The following is a 20,630-nucleotide window of genomic DNA, read 5'->3' as shown; positions in this document are numbered from 1 at the left end:
ACAGGGTGGCCACAATTATCTGACTGCCCATCTCTAACCTCCCAAACCCTCCCTCCCATCTCCACAAGTCTACTTTCCACCCCTTGCACCCTGTTTCCTGAAAAAACCAAACATCTACAATTCCCAAGCCCCCCCCACCTACCTTAGCAGATTGGGGGCCCACACAATGGCGAGGTTTCTAGCATGCATATTGGTCTGCGAGCTGAATGAAGCCATATGCACCAGGTGACGCATGAGATATTCTAAGGTCCTGGAAACCAAAGGAACAGGAAGGGGGTGTGAAATGTGTCAGGGAGCCCAGGCAGGCCCAGGATGGGAGAGAGGTCCGGATTTGTGGGAGGCAGGAGCACGAATACCTGTAGTGTGGGCCAGGCAGCTCCCCCAAGACATCTCGGATCTTGATGAGCCGCTGAGGTTCTAACTGCACAGCTACCGCCTCCTGGGGAGGGGAGGGAGGGTGGTGTGAAAGGTTTGGAGGAAACTACCAGTCTGCCCCCAATTCAGGACCGGAACTGCCCCCTCAGTCCCTGGACCACAACTGTAGATGGCTATACTGAGCTTTAACAGAAGAACTCAACAGGCATGTGGCTGCGAGGCAATCCTAAAAGGCAGCCATTACTGCTGGCTGTGTAATCTGGGCTAAGCTCTCCAGGTTTCAATATCCTGAACACGCAGGGACTGAACCTGATAACTTCATAGACCTTCTGTCCAGCTCTGAGATCTCAGGAATGTGGGAACTTATTCCAGTAATAGAGACTGCAACACCATCCAGTTATATCCTGTCAATCTTCTGCAGGAAATCCCTCTAATACAATAAAGGTCTTCTAATTCTCTTCCTATTGTACACTCCCCCCATTCTCTTTTCCACCTCTCTAATGACATCTTTGAAGGCAGCTAGGTGGTCTGGTGGATAGAGTGTTGAGCCCAGAGTTCCTAATTCAAATCCTCAGACATTTACTAGCTCAGTGATTCTGGATTAGTCACTTAATTGTTTGCCTCAGTTTCCTCATCTATAAAATAAGCTGGAGAAGGAAATGGCAAACCACTCTAGTGTCTTTGCCAGGAAAACCCTAAATCAGACACAACTGGGGGAAAGAAAAAAAAAGACTGGACAATAAAAAATTACATACTTCATGCAACATCCATTGCACAATTTTTGGTGATGGATTGCATTCAATTCATTCCCACATGTGCCTTTCTGTTGCCATTTCAATGACCTACAACTTTTAATTTCTTTGTAGATGAAATATTGTATAAGTCACAAATATAGAGCATCATTGGAATTATATATATATATATATATATATATATAGATAGATATATATATATATATATATATATATATATATATATATAAAGATATACCTTTATTTCAGAGCAAAGCTTGGAGTCATTTAAAGAACGTTGCAATTCAATCTATTTAGCCATTATTCTCCTTTTCAAATCTGGTCCCAATTCACTGTCCTTCTGTGCTACATCTAAAATATGTATTCTGATGGACCAACTCTTTGAATTGTCCATTCAATTGTATATGATAGGCTAGACAATCGACATTCTCCATTCACTTGATTTTTCTAGTGTATGTAGTTAGACTAATTTCTTTTAAGGGATTGTGAACCTAATTTGGGAAGATCTGCAACATCCCAAGGCTTGGGTTGATCAACAAGAAGACATCTGATAATATGTATAGAAGAACTGCATATGTATATGTTTAACATAGATTAGATTACTTGTAGTCTAGGGAAGGGAGGTGGCGGGAGGGAGAGAGAAAAAATTAGAACACAAAGTTTTGCAAGGGTAGTTTTGAAAATTATCTTTGCATGTATTTTGAAAATAAAAGCTATTACTTAAAAAATAACGGCAACAGTAAATTTTATAGTCAATAAATGATCACCGCAGGATTTAGTATTCTGTTTATCTTTTAGTCAGCTATGAAACTATAAAAATATGATCTGCTGTGGGTGATTGAAAAAAATCTGCACTCAATGTAGGTATGGATTATTCCATAGAATAATAGAATTCTATTTTGTAGAATGTGCCACTTGAAAAGGCTTGAGCTCAAATTCTCCCTCAGATACTTAAAAGCTGTGTGATCCTGGCCAAATCATTTAACTTTTCTCAGCCTCTGTTTTCTTATCTGTAAAATGGGATGATAATAGCATCTACCTCCCAGAATTGTGGTGAGTATCCAAAGAAAATAGCAGATGAAAAATGCTTTGCAAATCTTAGAGCACTAAGTACTAGCTATTATTGTACTGATACAAATTTTATACAAATAGAAAAATAGCCATACAGGCCAGTAATAGTTCATATTCTTCTAGTCACCTAGAAAACAATAAGTTATTGTCAAAGATTTTTCTAGCATTTAGAATCATCTCCAGATAACCTTGAAAATTAAATATCCCAAACCCACAAAATTGTATCCCTTCCAACACAAACCATCTCCTTCTGTTTTCTTTGGTGTCATTTCTACTTCCTCATAGAACATATTCTGGACTGTGATGTTGGACTTTGAATGTTAAGGCTTCCATTGTAATTAATAGGGAAAGGAGTTTGTTACAAAAACACTTACAGAGCTTTTCCATTTTTATCTATTTGTTGTCTTCCTGCTAATTTCATCCTTAAGTGCCCTCAAAATGACTTTGTTTAGTTTGGTCTCACCAAAATTCTTAAAAATTAGTTTTAATTTCCATTTCTCCTTAATATTTTTCTATTTAATCTTACTCATAATGTTCTGCTTTCTCCATAAGATTTTCCAAATGAGTTTATTCTCTCAGGCAGTGTTGCCCTTGGTAACTGAATCTCCCTTTGATAAAGAGATGAAACATTTGCTGGCTCAGGCAATTTCTAGGTTCTTTTGGTTTCTTTCTAGTGGTGACTGATTTATATCACTTAAACTTCCTTAGGAAATGATGACAGACTATCTCAGTCTATTATATTTTATCAATTTCCCAGTTTGTCTAATTTAAACAGGTTGCAGCTGCCACAATTGCTTGTCACATCTTCAGTTCATTTTTTTTCTTTCCTTTTGATATTGTTTGGATATCTTTGCTGTAGCAAATTGGTGATCTGACTATATGTCACATCAATAACCAGTTTTATCTTAGAATATAATTAGTTTCATTTTTGTGATATTATTTGAGGTTCATCATGCTTACTACCTTCAGTAGTATTTTGTTTTTCCAAATACATATAGTTTTCAACATCCATTTTTGTAAGATTTTGTGTTCCAAATTTTTTCTATCTCCCTCATCTCCCCCATCCCCAAGATAATAAGCAATCTGATATAGTTTATATATGTACAATTCTCTCTAGTGTCTTCAGATTCTCTTATCCAAATAAGTATTAATGCCATAAAAGTGTGTCTTTGTGTAGTCTATAAGCTTTGACTGCTCTTATTTTTTTTTTAACTGCTGAATCATGTTTTACAGCATTTCTTTTGCTGTCATTCTCTATGCCCATTTTTACACTGGTTGCTAAATGTTAAAGTACATACTGATTTAATCTGAAGAGTTTTAGATAGTTTTTGTACAATTTCTCTCTCTCCAACAAATGCTGACTAATAAACTGTGATTATTTGCTTTGTAATCTTTTAAAAATGTCAATGATAGGAATAAATGGATTATTCCTTAGAATAATCAGGAGCATATATTTAAGACCGTCAGTAAGCATAATATGCAATAGAAATAAACTGCAACCTTTCCCAGTAAGATCAGGAGTGAAACAAGGTTGCCCACTATCACCATTACTATTCAATATAGTACTAGAAACGCTAGCCTCTGCAATAAGAGCCGAGAAAGAGATTCAAGGAATTAGAGTAGGAAATGAGGAAATCAAACTATTACTCTTTGCAGATGACATGATGGTATACTTAGAGAACCCCAAAGACTCTGCTAAAAAGCTATTAGAAATAATTCAGAATTTTAGCAAAGTGGCAGGATACAAAATAAATCCACATAAATCCTCAGCATTCTTATATATCACCAACAAAATGCAACAGCAAGAGATACAAAAAGAAATTCCATTCCAAACAAATGTTGAGAGTAAAGTATTTGGGAATCCATCTACCAAAGAATAGTCAGGAATTATATGAGAAAAATTACAAAACACTTGCCACAAAAATAAAGTCAGATTTAAATAATTGGAAAGACATTCAGTGCTCTTGGATAGGCCGAGCGAATATAATAAAGATGACAATACTCCCCAAACTAATCTATTTATTTAGTGCTATACCAATCAGACTCCCAAGAAACTATTTTAATGACCTAGAAAAAATAACAACAAAATTCATATGGAAGAATAAATGGTTGAGAATTGCAAGGGAACTAATGAAAAAAAAGTCAGAGGAAGGTGGTCTAAGTGTACCTGATCTAAAGCTATATTATATAGCAGCAGTCACCAAAACCATTTGGTACTGGCTAAGAAATAGAACGGTAGATCAGTGGAACAGATTAGATACAAAGGACAAAAAAGGGTACATCTATAGCAATCTAATCTTTGACAAACCCAAATATACCAACATTAGGGACAAAAATTCATTATTCGGAAGAAACTGTTGGGAAAACTGGAAATTAGTATGGCAGAAATTAGATATGGACCCACACTTAACACCATATACCAAGATAAAATCAAAATGGGTCCATGATTTAGGCAAAAAGAATGAGATCATAAATAGATTAGAGGAACAGGGAATAGTCTACCTCTCAGACCTGTGGAGGAGGAAGGAATTTATGACCAGAGGAGAATTAGAGATCATTATTGATCACAAAATAGAAGATTTTGATTACATCAAACTAAAAAGTTTCTGTGCAAACAATACTAATGCAAACAAGATTAGAAGGGAAGTAACAAATTGGGAAAATATTTTTAAAGTTAAAGGTTCTGACAAAGGTCTCATTTCCAAAATATATAGAGAACTGACCCTGATTTATAGGAAACCAAACCATTCTCCAATTGATAAATGGTCAAGGGATATGAACAGACAATTCTCAGATGATGAAATTGAAACTATTTCCACTCATATGAAAGAGTGTTCCAAATCACTACTGATCAGAGAAATGCAAATTAAGACAACTCTGAGATACCACTACACACCTGTCAGATTGGCTAAAATGACAGGAACAAATAATGATGAATGTTGGAGGGGATGTGGGAAAACTGGGACACTAATACATTGTTGGTGGAGTTGTGAAAGAATCCAGCCATTCTGGAGAGCAATTTGGAACTATGCCCAAAAAGTTGTCAAACTGTGCATACCCTTTGACCCAGCATTGCTGTTATTGGGATTATATCCCAAAGAAATACTAAAGAAGGGAAAGGGACCTGTATGTGTCGAAATGTTTGTGGCAGCTCTATTTGTTGTAGCTAGAAACTGGAAGGTGAATGGATGTCCATCAATTGGAGAATGGTTGGGTAAATTGTGGTATATGAAGATTATGGAATATTATTGCTCTGTAAGAAATGACCAGCAGGAGGAATACAGAGAGGCTTGGAGAGACTTAAATCAACTGTTGCTGAGTGAAATGAGCAGAACCAGAAGATCACTGTACACTTCAACAACAACACTGTATGAGGATGTATTCTGATGGAAGTGGAAATCTTCAACATAAAGAAGATCCAACTCACTTCCAGTTGATCAATGATGGACAGAAATAACTATACCCAGAGAAGGAACACTGGGAAGCGAATGTAAATTGTTAGCACTACTGTCTATCTACCCAGGTTACTTATACCTTCGGAAGCTAATAATTAATGTGCAACAAGAAAATGGTATTTACACACATATATTGTATCTAGGTTATATTGTAACACATGTAAAATGTATGGGATTACCTGCCATTGGGGGGAGGGAGTGGAGGGAGGGAGGGGATAATTTGGAAAAATGAATAAAAATAAATAAATAAATAAATAAAAATGTCAATGATGCATACTATAATGACAGATAACCTAATATTCCATTATTTTATGGAATATTGTTGACCTTGGATGTGTGGCTGGAGTGAACTAGAATCCAGTTTCTTAAACTGTGGATTGTAACCCCATGTGGGATCTCATAACTAAATGTGGGGATCAAGAAATTTTGATTTATTATCAGCAAATGTATTATTTGTATACCTATGTTATATACCTATATATCTGGGGTCACATAAAATTTTGGGGGATGAAAAGATGTCACAAGGCAATAAATTTAAGACATCTTGAACCAAAACATCTAATAAACCCAACTCTACCAACTCCTTCAGTTTTTCTCTTTAAGGATAACCTGGAACCTTTCATTTCTGTGTAATTAAGAACATGGTATCATGATCATAGATCATAGAGATCCTACAGGTGAGATGACTACAGGTCATCTAGTTCAACCTTCTTATTTTACAAATGAGAAATAGGCCCAGAGAGATTAAATAATTTGGCTAATATAAGGGGCTAATAAGGGACCGTAGTCTTAGATTCTTTGATTCCATGGTCAGCATTATTTCCATTATAACAGACTATCATGTATGATTCAGATCCATTCTTATTACAAGTCCATTCATTGGTCACTGGAAAATGATCATATATTTATAGTACAAGCAACTAAGTAAACATTTATAGACAGTCTAAAAACTGTAAATCTTAGCACCAATTACCCCTTTTCCTACCAGCTACTTTGCCACTAGAGAAGTAGTAGGATAAACAAGGCTAGAGTCATTTTGTATTTTTCTCTGCACCATAAGTTCTTATAGCCAAAAAAATTTGTCACCAGTAGTCAGCCTCTTCATATTTGGCTTGGCTGGTCCTCTGCAAATATTTACAAGGAGAACTGAGAAGTTTTTAACTTGGCAATAAAGTTAAAGATCAGTGATTTTATTGCTGGCAGATAAGCATACAAAAGAATGGAATTCAAAACATTTTGCCTTAGGCTTTATCTAGCTTTTTGGATCCTAGCCCTTGGGTTATTCAAGTGCCAACCAGGAACATTAAGAAGAAACTTCGTCCCCAAGTCAGTCAACTAGCATATATTAAGTACCTGTTATGTACCAGGCACTGTACTAAGTAAACACTGGGAAAAAAAAAATTTTTTTAATGGGAAAAAACAAACAAAACAGCTCCTGTTTTCAAAAAGCTCACAGTCATTAGACTGCAAGGTGAGGGAGACAACATTCAAATAACTGTAAAAGCAAGATACATACAAGATAAACTGAAGTTAGTCCAAGAGGGAAGGCTCTAAAATTAGGAATTACTGTTATGGAAAGCTATCTTGCAGAAGGCAGGATTTACATTGAAACTTGAAGGAAGCCAAAGATGCTAGCAGGTGGAGATAAGGAACGAGAACTTTTTAGATATGGAGTATAATCAGAGAAAATGTCAGCACTCAAGAGACTGAGTGTCCTCTTTGAGGAACAGCAAGGAAGCCAGTGTCACTGAATTATGGAGTACATGGAGATGGAAAAAGATTGGGAAGGTAGGAAGGGGCCTAGTTATGAAAGACTAAAAGTCAAACAGATTTGGTGCTGAAGGTGTGATAGGGAATCACTGGAGTTTATTGAACAGGAAGGTCATGTCTTCAGACCTGCATTTTAGGGAGATCACTTTGATAGTGGAATGGAATGGGGAAGAGAACTGATGCAGGGAGACCAACAAACAGACTATAGCTGTAGTCCTGGTGTAAGGTGATAAGGGCTTGTATTAGTGTGATTAGATAGTAATTTTACAGGAGCTGTTAGGCCATGGGGAAGTGGGGGTGCAGTGAGAGTGAGGGAGTCAAGGATGATATCTTTCTCCAATCTCTCTTAATTTTAGTGCCTTTTCTTTATTGATTATTTCCTCTTTATCCTGTATTTAATTTGCACATAGTTGTTTGCATGTTCTCTCTCTCTAGATTGTGAGTTGCCTGAGATTAGGAACTATCTTGCATTTCTATGTATCCCAGGGTTTAACATAGTAGCTGGCACATAGATTATTAATTGATTGACACCTAGGTTATGAGTGATTGGAGGATGATGGTACCTTCAGTAGTAGGAAGTTAAGAGGGAGGGTTTGGAGAGAAAGATAACCAGTTCCATTCTGATTGTATTAATTCTAGTACCAGATGTCTGAAAGATTGTTGGAGATTTGAGACTGGAGGTCATCAGAGAGATTAAGGCAGGATAAGTAGTTTTGGAACTGTCAGCATTGAAATGATAAGTAAATCCATGAGAGCTAATGAGATCATCAAGTGAAATAGTTTATAAAGAGAAGAGAAAAGGGCCAAAAATAGAGCCCTAGGGGACTCTGGTTACTAGGTGAATTGTGGATAAAGATCCAGCAAAGTAGATAGACATTAAAGAAAATAGTTCAACAGGTAAGAGGAGAACCTGGAAAGAGAAGGGTCATGAAAACCTAGAAAGAAGAAAGTATAATGGAAAACAGAGTAATTGACCGTGTAATAGGCTGCTGAGAGGTCAAGAAGAATGACTGAGAAAATGCTATTGCATCTGACAATTAAGAGATCAGCAATTTTGGAGAGAGTAATTTCAGTTGAATGATGAAGTTGGAAGTCACACAAAACTCTGTGGTTGGCTTTGTTAGTTTGAAATGGGTTGAGGAGACTCAGACCAACAATTACGGTTTCATCTGGAGAAAAAAATCAAAATACTTTTTCTAACCCCAATTTAGATAGTGGGGTGGAACCAGACATCTATGGGGAGAAAAACAGAGAGGCAGTCAGATAGACTTCATATTAACTTGGAAATGTTCACTAGTTTTTGCTGGCTACCTGGCTGAGTACTGCTATCATGGTCTTAGATTGTAGAGATCCTGAGAGCTTCAGTCCTTCCTGACCTGGAACAGACTTATATTAGCTGCAGCACCCCAGCAGATGGTAGCAGAGGGAAACTAAGTAATTATGGATAGAGACCAGGACAAACAGTACAGAGCAAAAATGCAGCGCCTACAGAATTGAACAGAAGACAACATGACCTCACCAGGAAACAATGGAGGCTCTGAAGGTGTAAATTGCCCAGGTAAGCACATATGCTGTCTATACATGTCACCGTGTACCCTGGCCATATGTATATGTGCACTCCCCCAAAGTGGTGGGAGAGCGTATCTCCGTGGGAACGAGGGGATCTTTGAGGGTCATTAAATTTGCTTCACTATTTGATGAAATGTCTTGCCTTGGATCTCACGTGTCTTTTGTGGCTAAACTTCATGAAATAAATAAATAGGGGAGGGCTCTGGTGAATCATGGTTTGGAGGGCTGCTAACTCATGCCCCACCTCTGTGTGCTTCAGCCCTGAGGCAATGTTCTGGGGCAGGTGTATAAAGTGTGGGGGGGGGGGAGGGGGGAAGATGCTCTGGGTTCCACAAATAGCCATAGTCTCTTCCTGTGACCACTCTTACAAACACACTTCCCCAAACCACCTTTTGTTTCATTCAAAGAAGCAAGGAAAGAGCGTACGTATGTGGACAAGAAAAATGACGGAGGGAGTGAGGAGAAGGTGTATTGGGGACAGGAAGCAGCACAAACTAGATCTGTGTCTGGGGTTTGTTTCCCTTATCACACTGTTATGGTCAACTTTGGAAATATAGCCATAGATTTCCTGGTACTCTGGGTTAAAAAATCCCTTCTCCGGGAATTCCAGGGCTCGGGGAACCGCACATGCCCGATGCTGGGTTTTGGAGGGAGACTCCTTGAAGTGTGGGGGCTTTGGAAAGCATACATCCTGCTTCACCCTGACCCTTTCCAGCCGTACGACTCACTGCGAATTTGTCGTAGAGCCGGTAGGTGAGCAGGGGGTCCGGCAGTTCTCGAAAATAGGCTTTGCAGAGGGAGGAGACACAGTGAATGTCCTGCAGGTAGATGTCCTTCCGAAGATCCGGCCGGCGCTCGGCTTCAAACTCCTGCCTGAAGACAAGGGGAGAGTAAACTGGCCTAGTGGGCGGACATCCAGGGCAATCAAGGGATGTTGATTGAGGAAGCAAACAGATAAGGAGAAAGGATTCCGGGGAGACACTGTGTGTGAGCGTCTCTGACGAGTCGTCTGAAGTCCTGGATTGTAATTCTAATTCTGACACTTAGCTGTGTAACCTGGGCCACATTACTTAAATTCTTGGAGGCTCAGTTTTCTTATCTGCAAAATGGTGATGATAAGAGCTATCTTATTACTGGTTTATTTTAAAGATCAAATGAAATTGTATCTGTAAAAATGTTTTATTATCAGATTAGGGAATTAGTTGTAGCAGTAAGTGGCATTTATGTGTGTGTGTGTGTGTGTGTGTGTGTGTGTGTGTGTGTGTGTACTTGGGCTTAACATTTTCTGGGGAAATCTCAGTCTTTGAGAGAACACCTTTATGTGCTCTCTACCTTCCTAAGTTACTCCTCTCCCCAACTTCTTTTTCTCCTCTTAGCTGAAGTCCCGATCCCTTTCTGCTTGACTCACCGAAGTTTCTGAATGTTGGAAGACACTCCTGAGAGGCGATAGATCCCATCCACCACTCCGTGCTCCTCCACGAATTCTGCACAGCTGCGCAGAACCTGGGGCACTGGAAACACAGAAGGGTGAGAACAATGAGTAAGTGCCGGAGTCAGGCGGATGAAGAGAGGAGGTAGGCTGTGTAACAGAGGTAGGGGTCAGGAAGATGCCAGAGAAACGGAATGTGGGAGAAACTGGGAAGTTCAGAGGATGGGGGTCGGGAAATTCAGAGATAAGAGGTTGGGGAGAAAAGGTAGAAATTGGAAGTATGATAGAAATCAGAGTGATAGGAAATCAGATGTGAACTGGATAAAGGAAGAAAAGATAAGAAAAACTGGGGTATCAAGGAGACCAACATCATAAATATTGATCAGGAAGACGAGTCAGAGAGAAATAAGGATTGAAGAGATGGTGTTCAGAGTGAAAGGGCCCGGAAAGACAAGGATTAAGAGATGAGAAAGTTTGGGGCCTAGAAAGATTGAGGAAAGTCAGGAAGAAGAGACAAGATAGATAAGGGCCAGGAAGATGGGTTGTCAAGAGCAAAGAGAGTTCAGGAAGATTGGAGAATCCCTATCACAGAGATGAGAGGTAAAAGATGCTAAAAGTTAAAAACAAAAACCATAAATTCCTTAGTGTTAAAAGAGACTCTAAGGATCATCTGCTCCAACATTCCACCCAATGTGGCATATTCTTTTACCATTTAGTCAGCAAATTGACATAAAGCTCTGTCTGATCCTTTCTAGTGATGAGGAGCCCACTCTTTTAGATATAGTCTTTCTGCTTTTTAAAGAACTCTAGTTGTTGGAAAGTGTTTAATTTGCCTCCTATAATTTTTAAGAAACCACATGGACGAAATTGAATGTAAGACCTGTGATACTTCTTTTATATAGTAGCCCTGCAAGTACATGAAGTCAACAATCATGTCCCTTATTTTCTTCACACTTCTCCAAGTCCATTAGAATTTTGGGCTAAACATGACCTTCAAGATCACCTAGTCTACTCTCTATTTTTTACATCAGAAAACCAAGTCTTGGTGAGGTTTCCATACCTGCTCAAAGTCCCTAGGTAGTAAGCTGCAAGGGCACCAGGTTTTCTGACCATAATTTCTACTAGAGTACGCTACTTCCTATCCCTACAGAAGAGAGATGAAGGATCAGGATCAGGCAGAAGATCAGATATAGAGAATCATTTCCTTTCAACTCAAAAAAAAAAAAAAAAAAAAAAAAAAAAAGGATCATTGAGGCATTTTTTTTTTTTTTTATGCATAGAAGAAAATAGAATGTAGGTCAGAAGGAAACATAGATAAGCAGGACAGCTTTGAAAGTTATGCGTTTAATTTACTGTATATTTAAAAAGAAAAACAAATTGTATAACCAGATCTACAGTTTCTTAAATAGTTCCTGCACTAATTCTGCTGAAGGGAAACAGGTACACAGAGAAGTAAATAGAAAATAAACATCAATAGAAGGGGCAGGGAAGGAGAACCGAGAGCTCAATCTGCAGCCTCAGAGAAAAAGATCTGGGAAATCAGGAAAGTGAAAGGTGAGAGTTAGGGAGGTTCTCAGGGCAATAGAATTGGAGATGTGGCTTGAAGGGATTCTAAGGTCACAGGATTCAGAGCTGGAGAAGATTTAGAGACTAATCTCCTCATAGTACAGATGAGATAACCACATCTACATTGTGCTTCAGTTACCTACTGGGATGGTCACTCCTTTGTCCCATGATTCTGAACTGTTAAATTCTCCTCTCTAGTCACAAGCTCCTGTCCTACATCTCCCATTGCCTTACTCCTCTGAAACCTCCTCAGCTCTGATCTCCAGCGCCTCCATTTCTGCCCATCCTCCCAAGCCGTCACTTTCTCCACTTCCTAATCTGTGTTTAGTCAATAATTAGAGGAGCACTCTCCTGTCCTCTTACCCCTCAACCTTTTCTTCCTCTCCTTGCCCATGTTCTCTTCCCTGTTTTATTGTTCTTCGTATCCCCAGCACTTAGCACAGTGCCTGGTATGTTGTTGTCCACTTCAGCCATGTCCCATTCTTCACTTGGTGTTTTCTTGGCAGAGACACTGGAGTGGTTTGCCATCTCTTTCTTCAAATCCCTCTTTCAGGGGAAACTGAGGCAAGCAGCATCACACAGCTAGTGTCTGAGGTCGGATTTGAGCCAGGGTTTCCTGACTCCAGCGCCTGTACTACTATCCACTATCTAATCTGATGTGTAGTACGTGCTTAATAGATGTTTGTGGACTGATTGACTCTTCTAGTTGTTTACTGGTGCTGAAGTAAGCATGAAACTGTGCCACTGAAATCCAATGCAAATTTCATACTGTTTTCAACTGAGTCTTCCCAGCTAAGTGGCAACCCTTCTCTTCATTTTTATTTAATTATCATCTTCCCACCCCCAAACTTTACTACAAAAATTGAGGCTGCTCATTTGTCCTATACCATACCTCACAAGCTTTTTTTTTTTTTCCCTTTATCCTTCAGCCTCAGAGAATAAAGGCTCCTTTTATCTTCCAAGGCTGACTCCTCCATTTCTAGATTTCCATCTCCTAGATAATCTACATTGTCTGTTATTTCCTCTCTCCTCATTTTCAGTCTCTCCCTATCTACAGCTTCTTTTATAACTGCTTACCATTTTAGTTCTTCCCTAATCTAAACAAACATCCAAAGAACTTTCACCCTAGCTGGATTTTTGTGCACTCCTTGATGATTCTGTCTAGCTGCTCCTTCTAAGTCTCCTTTGCTATCTAATCCAGGTCCCACCCCCTCACCTAGGTATGCCCCTAGGTTCTGCGGTTGTCCAATTCTTTTATCTCCTTATATCATCTCTGTGTTGATCTCATAATCTCCCAGGGATTCAATTAATGTTTTTACACAGATGACTCCCAGAACTATGTATCTTGCTCCAGTCTTACTGTTGAGATCTAGTCCTGAATCAGCTTCCTACAGACGTCCTACAGACGCCTCAATTTTAACAAGTCCAAAACAGAATTTATTAACTTTCCTACAAATCCAAGCCCCCTTTCTACTCTTGCTATTTCTATAAAAAGCAGCCTCATCTTTTCATTTACTCTAGTTCCTAACATAAGAGACATCTTTTTCCTCTTTTCTCTCCTTTCAGTCCAATCAATTGACAATTCTGCTCCATTCAATGTCTCTTCTTCTTCTTCTTCTTCTTCTTCTTCTTCTTCTTCTTCTTCTTCTTCTTCTTCTTCTTCTTCTTCTTCTTCTTCTTCTTCTTCTTCTTCTTCTTCTTCTTCTTCTTCTTCTTCTTCTTCTTCTTCTTCTTCTTCTTCTTCTTCTTCTTCTTCTTCTTCTTCTTCTTCTTCTTCTTCTTCTTCTTCTTCTTCTTCTTCTTCTTCTTCATTGTGGCTGCTTCTCTAGGTCACAATGTCCATTCCCTCTCATCTAGAGTGTTGCAATAGCCTTCCCCTTCCAAATCTTTCTACCACTTAGCTACCAAAGGGATATTTCTAAAGAATAAGTCTGACCATATCAAGACCTCTTCCCTCTCCATGCTCCAGTGACTTCCTCCTGCCTCTAGGACAGGGGTGAGCAAACTATGACCAAAGGACCATAGCCCGACCTGATATATATATCTTTGTGTGTGTGTGTGCACGTGCACACACTGAGGCAATTGGGGTTAAGTGACAGCTAGGAAATGTTAAGTGTCTGAAGCAATATTTGAATTCAGCTCCTGACTTAAGGGCTGGTGCTCTATCCATTGCGCTACCTGACTGCCCCATTATACAGCCTGCAATATTATAAATAGGAAAAATTTACAAACTTAAGAATCCTTCTTATCTTGAAGGCCATACAAAAACAAGTGGTAGGACCTAGTTTGTTGACTTCTGCCTTAGAACAAAATAAGTATAAATCCCTCTGCCGGACATTCAAAGCCTTTCATAATTGATCTCTGTCCTTTCCCTGACATATTTTTTGTGACTTTAGGAAAGTAATTAACCTCCCTAAACTTCGTTTATAAAATAATGGATCTGGACTAACTTCTAGCTCTACAGCTATGATCTCAAGTCTTTTTTTTTTTTTTTTTTTTTTAATTAATTTTATAATTATAACTTTTTTTTTTTTGACAGTACATATGCATGGGTAATTTTTTACATTATCCCTTGTACTCACTTCTATTCTGAATTTTCCCCTCCTTCCCTCCACCCCCTCCCCTAGATGGCAGGCAGTCCCATAGATATTAAATATGTTATAATATATCCTAGATAAGGTATATGTGTGCAGAACCGAATTTTTTTTTGTTGCACAGGAAGAATTGGATTCAGAAGGTAAAAATAACCTGGGAAGAAAAACAAAAATGCAAACATTTTGTACTCATTTCCCAGCGTTCCTTCTCTGGGTGTAGCTGCTTCTGTCCATCATTGATCAATTGGATCTGAATAGATCTCCTCTTTGTTGAATATATCCACTTCCATCAGAATACATCCTCATACAGTATTGTTGTTGAAGTGTATAATGTATGATCTCATATCCTTAAGATGCTTTCCCAGGCTAATTATTTACTCTCACACACTCCATGTTTTAACCAAATTGGCCTACTTACTGTTCCATTTATAAAATATTTCATTTTCCATCTCTATGCCTTCATATAGAATGAAACCAATGCCCAGGATATATTCCTTCCTTACCTTAATAATCTCTTGGTGTCCCTAACTCCCTGTAAATCTCAGTTCAAATGTTACCTCCCACAGGAAGCCTTTCCAGATTTCTGCTGCTACTGCCATCCCTCAATTTACTTTGTATCCCCTTTGCATATACTTTATAATTACTTATATGTGTACTATTGTTACTCCTTATAGAATGAAAGTGCCTTAAAGGCAAAAACTAATTTTCTGTCTGTTTTGCATTTTTTTTTGGTCTGTGTATCTCATCACAGAGTAGATGAATAATTTGTTAATTGATTATTTGATCTCAGGGCAACATACTACATCTCCTCCATTTTATTGATAAAGTCCTAGGAAGAGAAAAATTTTGCTTCCTTACCACTCAATTATACTTTTTAAACTACAATTAATTTTTCAATTAATAGGCATTATGTTCTTTCCTTCACACAATTATTCCTGTAACTTGGAGCTCAGGCACAAGATTATTTTTTATTGGTAGAAAATGATTATTAATGTTTTGCTCCTGTTTGGGGGTAGATTTGGCAAGAGCCTGGGAAAACAGAGAGCCTACTTTTTTCTGGTTTCTAGTTTCCAGTAAGAGTTCCTGAATTCATTTTTTTGGGAAACTCCCTGAAGTGTCTAGCGAGGTAAGCTGGCGATAGAGACATGTTCAAAGTACTCATTGCTCGGCATGTTTCTTCCTGGAGTCTTTCTTACTCTGAGGCCGTTTCCTTGAAGAGAAATCTGAAAGTTGGGGTGTTCTCTCTCAAATGTGGAAACCAGAAGAGTCAGGAGCTCTTTTCTCTCAAGCTCTTACTAAATCCAATCCTTACTCTTTCAGCTGAGCGAGCATTCTTTCCACCGCTCATTCTTTGCACCAATAAGAAAATGCTAAAATCTGGCTTCTGACATCACAGACCTACTGCCCTTACAGATTACCCATAATCTTTTCATTACTAAGTCTAATAGACTTTTTATGATGCTCATTCTCCTTGACTTTTTTCCCCCTGCGGCAATTGGGACTTGCCCAAGGTCACAGAGCCAGGAAGTTTTAAAAGTCTGAGGGCAGATTTGAACTCCTGACTTCAGAGCTGGTACTCTACCCAGTGCACCACCTAGCTACCCATCTCGAATTTTTTTTTTTGTAGCTTTTAACTATTATTATTATTCACTGCCTACTTTCTCAAGAGCTCCCTTCTCCCTTAGGGTCTGTGCCACAATTCTCTCAAGGCAGTGCCTGGCACATAGGAGGGAGCCATAATCCTTCCTGATGGCTTCTTTTAAATTTTCTTTGCTGATTCATCATATTCCTCCTATCTCTTCCATCTATTTTACATCCTTTCAGTTTCTCCCTGAGGTCAGCTCCTTTGTCCTTTTATTTCTTTACACACAATTGTCTTCCCAGATTCAGTTATCATTTTAAATGCACTTAGGTTCAAATCATTATTCTTTGGAATGTGACCTTTGGAAATTTCTTTCACATCTCCAAGTCTTAGTTCCTCATTTTAAAAATGAAGCATTTTGGACTAGGGGATTTTTAAAGTCTCTTCCAGCTTTGAATTTTTAAATCTACTATAATTATTCTCTATAATCTCTCACTTGGTGATCCCATCCATTCCAAAAGGTTAGATTATCATCTGTATTCAAATGACACTAAAGTTTATACACAAAACCTTATTTGTGTATCTTTCTTCTCCAAGTTTTCACGTTCATGCCTAATGGACTTCTCCAAATGGACATGTCCACAAGGCATCTCCAATTCAACACATTCAACAAAGAGCTCATCATCTCTATCCTTAAACCTATTTTTCCCTGTCCCTTTTTCCAATTTCTAGGCAATCTTCCATCTGGGCATGTAGGATTGAATCTCAGGGTTATCCTTGACTCTCCCCTCTCATTCAGTCCCTCCTTTCATGTATCAGTTGACAAGTCCAATTAATTCAACTACCCCTTCATATCTGTTCCCTAGTCTCTAGTCACACAACCACCCCTCTAGTTCGTCCTCATGATTATTTATTCTCTTCTAATAGACTCCTAATTGATTTTTCCACTTTCAGATCTCTCCCTTCAAAAACCTTCAGTGACTAGGATAAAGTTTGAATTCCTCAGCCTAACATTTAAAGCCCTTCATAGTTTAGCCTCAGGCCTTCCTTTGCATTTTATTTCATGTTACTTCTCTTTATGGATTATACATTCCAGTTTAAATGATCTCTTAGCTACTCCCCAAACGACATTCTATTAGTCACCCCTGTGCATCACACAGGCTATGTCCCCCACACCTAGAATGTACTGCTTCATCTCTACCTCTCAGAAGCCTTCTCTTTCTTTAAAAATCTATTGGGGTGAGACTTTCTCCATGATCCTTTCTAATCCAATTGTTATTACCGATTCCCACTCCCACCCCCCAACTTAAAATATTATCTGCTTTCTCAAATATTCCTACAGGATTTTTCTCCTTTGCTTCTATTACTCCCTGTCTTTTGTGCTACTTCTCTGATTACAAGTTGGATTGCTGCCCTTGTTGTCCCTGTTCCCTCCAAATTCAGGAGAATTTAAACTTCCTTCAAGCAAGAAGTATTTCTTTATATTTCCATCACCTACCACAGTCCCTTATAGATAATATATACTTAATAAAATTGCAATTTAACCAAGATCACACAGAATTAGCTAAATATTGTAAAAATAGGAAGTCAAAGAGATAGAAGACCAAAACAACTCTACACCAATGAAATACAGTCAAGAAGATAGAATTCAGATATAGTGATAAGGGATTAAAGAAAGGGATTAAAAATGGAGTGAGGTTGGAGATCCCAGAGTTGAGGGACACAGATCTGAGACTCCAAAAAATTTATGGGTTAGAAAACAAGGCAGAGAGGATAATAGCAGTTGTGAACAAAGATATCCAAGTAAATCAATGAAGGGATAAAAAGTAAATTAAGGTAGGGAGAAAGTCAGAGATATATCTTAGATACTTGAAGTCCAGACCTTTTGCTATACCACCATCTCCTATTCCTTGGGCCAAACAATTCTCACCCAATTTTTTTTTCGGGGGGGGGGGGGCCGGTTAGGAGAAGAAAAGAAAAAAAGTCAGAAAGGACTGTACGAACAGCCTTAGTCACATTATACTAGAATCCCAGAATCTCAGCTTTGAAAGGGACTTCAGAAGCAATCAATTCCAACCCCATAGATACCAGAACAGGAAATCCTCTCTGCAACACAACTTAAAAGTGGCCTGTTAATCTCTGTTTGAAGGCTACTAGTAACAGAAAACTCACTACCTTCCAACTTACAATTGACCCATTTTAGTTTCTGATAGCTCTAACTTGAAGAAGAGTTCCCTTATCTTCTCTGTAGCATCTCTTCTTGCTACCTGTTTAGCCCAAGTAGAAAATCTAATCCTTTTATATGATAGGCTTTCAAACACACAAATCAATAACTACTATAATGCTGCTAAGTCTTCTCCAGCATAAACAATTTCAGATTTTTTTAACTGACAATAACAGCTGACATTTGTATATCTCTTTCAAGTTTGCAAAGCATTTGAGAGATAGTATCTCAATCCTCCCAGAGAAAATTACCACCAGTATTAACATTTCACTTTATAGATGATGAAACTGAGGATTAAGTGACTCACTTATAGTTCCACAGTTAGTGATTATCAGAGGCTTTTAGAAACTGGATTTAGAAAATGGATCTTCCTGACCCTAAGCCCTTCACTCTCTCTCCAATGTTATTCAAATAGCATGATCTCTAGGTCCATTTTTGTTCTGGTTGTCCTTGTCTGAACACATTCCAAAGTGCTTTGGTACTCCTAATTTAACAATTGTGTTAAATTTAACTCTGGATATGATCTGACCTGGTTAATGTGCAGGACGACTGTTACCTCTCTCCGCTTGGACACTGGACTTCTCCTAATTGACCTGAAATGGCATCCGCTCTTTTGGCTGACATCTTATTGCTTATTTATATTGAGCTTGCCATCCACTAAGACCCCAGATCATTCACATGAATGTTACTATTGCCAACTACTCTGCATCCTGCCCAGTATCTTCCCTTCTTCACTCCCTTCTGAAGGAACCCTAAACATTCTGATTCAAGAGCTCTGAATTGACGGTAGAGGATAAGTAGCAGAAAATAGAGAGCAGATGGAAAAGCTGAGGAAGAGGACAAGACCCAAAACTGGAAAGCAGGCCTCAGTTCTGGAGCTTTTTCTCCTCTTAGTCATAAATAATTAATGTGCAAATTAAATCTTCTCTACAGGAATAAATCTGGAATCAGATTATCAAGGTAATCTCAAACCTATTAGGAAAGGAAGCTCTAGATAGAGATTCAAAGGTTGGAGTGTAGCCTCTCTTGAGTCTTGGGAGTCTGAGGGAGGAGAAAAGGGGAACAAGGTAGTTTGGGAACTTGAGGTAGTAGGGCTAAGAACCGGAAATGAGCTGGGAAACCCCACTACAACCACCACCCCTTTGCAGGCAAGTCGCAGGGGATTGAAGGGGAGAAGAGGAAATGACAGATTGGGGGGGAGGAATACAACTGGGCTTCTTTCTGGGAGGAGCCCCAAGTGTCTCCGACAAGGGAGAAGTCAGGAGGCAGCCAGGATGTCTCGGTCTGGTCCAATATGATGGCTTATCTGCTCCACCTGACTTTGATCCCACTAAGACCCTGAGATATAATGGGGATGGAGAGGTAGTGTGTGGGGAATTCAAATTAGTCCTCCCCGTCTGGGTCTCCAATGCCCCTCCTCAGTCCCTCTGCAGTACCATCTCGCCTTCAGCTGAGCCTCCCCACAGCTGGAGTCCCTTCTTATCTTCCTGTTGGGTCCCATTACTGGTGACAAGAGAAGAGTCCAGAGTCGGGGATCCTCAGAGTCAGACCCCACTGTCTCTGCGGCTTCTTGGTCCTGCTCTGTAGTAACAGTGGTCACGCTTATCCAAGCCACCACAAGCCTAACTCTTCTGCCTTCCTTGGAGCTCGCCCCAAGCCCCAAGCCCCAAGCCCCCCTGTGTCCCTTCTCCCCCTCCTGTCAGTGTCCTCTCTCCCCCCAGCAGCCTCCTTGTGCCCTTGACATCCAGACTGGAGAATCTGCCAGACACCCTGAGTCTCTCGGGGGAGATCCTAGGCCTCTCCCTCCTGTCTCCAGAGAATCAGAGCCCCCCAGAACCCTTAGCCCAGTAAAGCCCGGGGCTACCTGCCTGTCCCCCCCAAATCCGAGCCCTTACCCTCCTGGCCTGAGTGCTGCAGATGCTCCAGGAGGTCACACCCAAACACCCGCTCCTTCGATCCGCCTTTCTTCTTGCCCCTCTGCCGGGACTTCATGGCCAGAGCTGAGGGGTCCCAGCCTCCCCTCCCAAGCAGCTCGCCTCACACCCGCCCCATGGGTGCCCCGTCCCACGAGCCCACTCCGGCCGTCCCCAGGCTTGGCCCAGGCAGGGGGCTGGGCCCTGGGCTGAGCTCCTCAGGCCCCCGGCCTCACGGAAGTGGCTGTGGAGGAGGAAGCTGGCGGGGCCCTAGTGAGAAGTGTCGTCTCGTGGCCGGGCCTGGTGCTCGCCCCGCTCAGCCCTTGGGTG

At 39.8% G+C, this 20,630-nt stretch overlaps 1 protein-coding gene across 2 annotated transcripts in view; it reads right to left on the bottom strand.

Annotated features, from left to right (window-relative positions):
• ARHGAP30 (Rho GTPase activating protein 30) overlaps positions 1-20,630 on the bottom strand; it is a 27,784-nt gene extending 7,154 nt beyond the window's left edge. Inside the window, exons 1-5 of one of the 2 annotated variants that reach the window (XM_074309248.1) lie at positions 20,283-20,630; positions 10,401-10,503; positions 9,721-9,865; positions 357-439; positions 143-250 (exon numbers count right to left, since the gene is read on the bottom strand). In XM_074309248.1, the coding sequence (XP_074165349.1) occupies positions 143-250; positions 357-439; positions 9,721-9,865; positions 10,401-10,503; positions 20,283-20,379 (536 nt within the window). In that variant the 5' untranslated portion in view covers positions 20,380-20,630. The remainder of the gene's footprint in view (positions 1-142; positions 251-356; positions 440-9,720; positions 9,866-10,400; positions 10,504-20,282) is intronic. The other variant, XM_074309250.1, reaches the window with a different exon arrangement.

The sequence above is a fragment of the Sminthopsis crassicaudata genome, chromosome 4 (assembly GCF_048593235.1).
Source record: "Sminthopsis crassicaudata isolate SCR6 chromosome 4, ASM4859323v1, whole genome shotgun sequence".
Classification (NCBI taxonomy): Eukaryota; Metazoa; Chordata; class Mammalia; order Dasyuromorphia; family Dasyuridae; genus Sminthopsis; species Sminthopsis crassicaudata.
The sequence above is the reverse complement of the archived record's forward strand: the minus strand, read 5'-3'. Positions and strand labels throughout refer to the sequence as shown.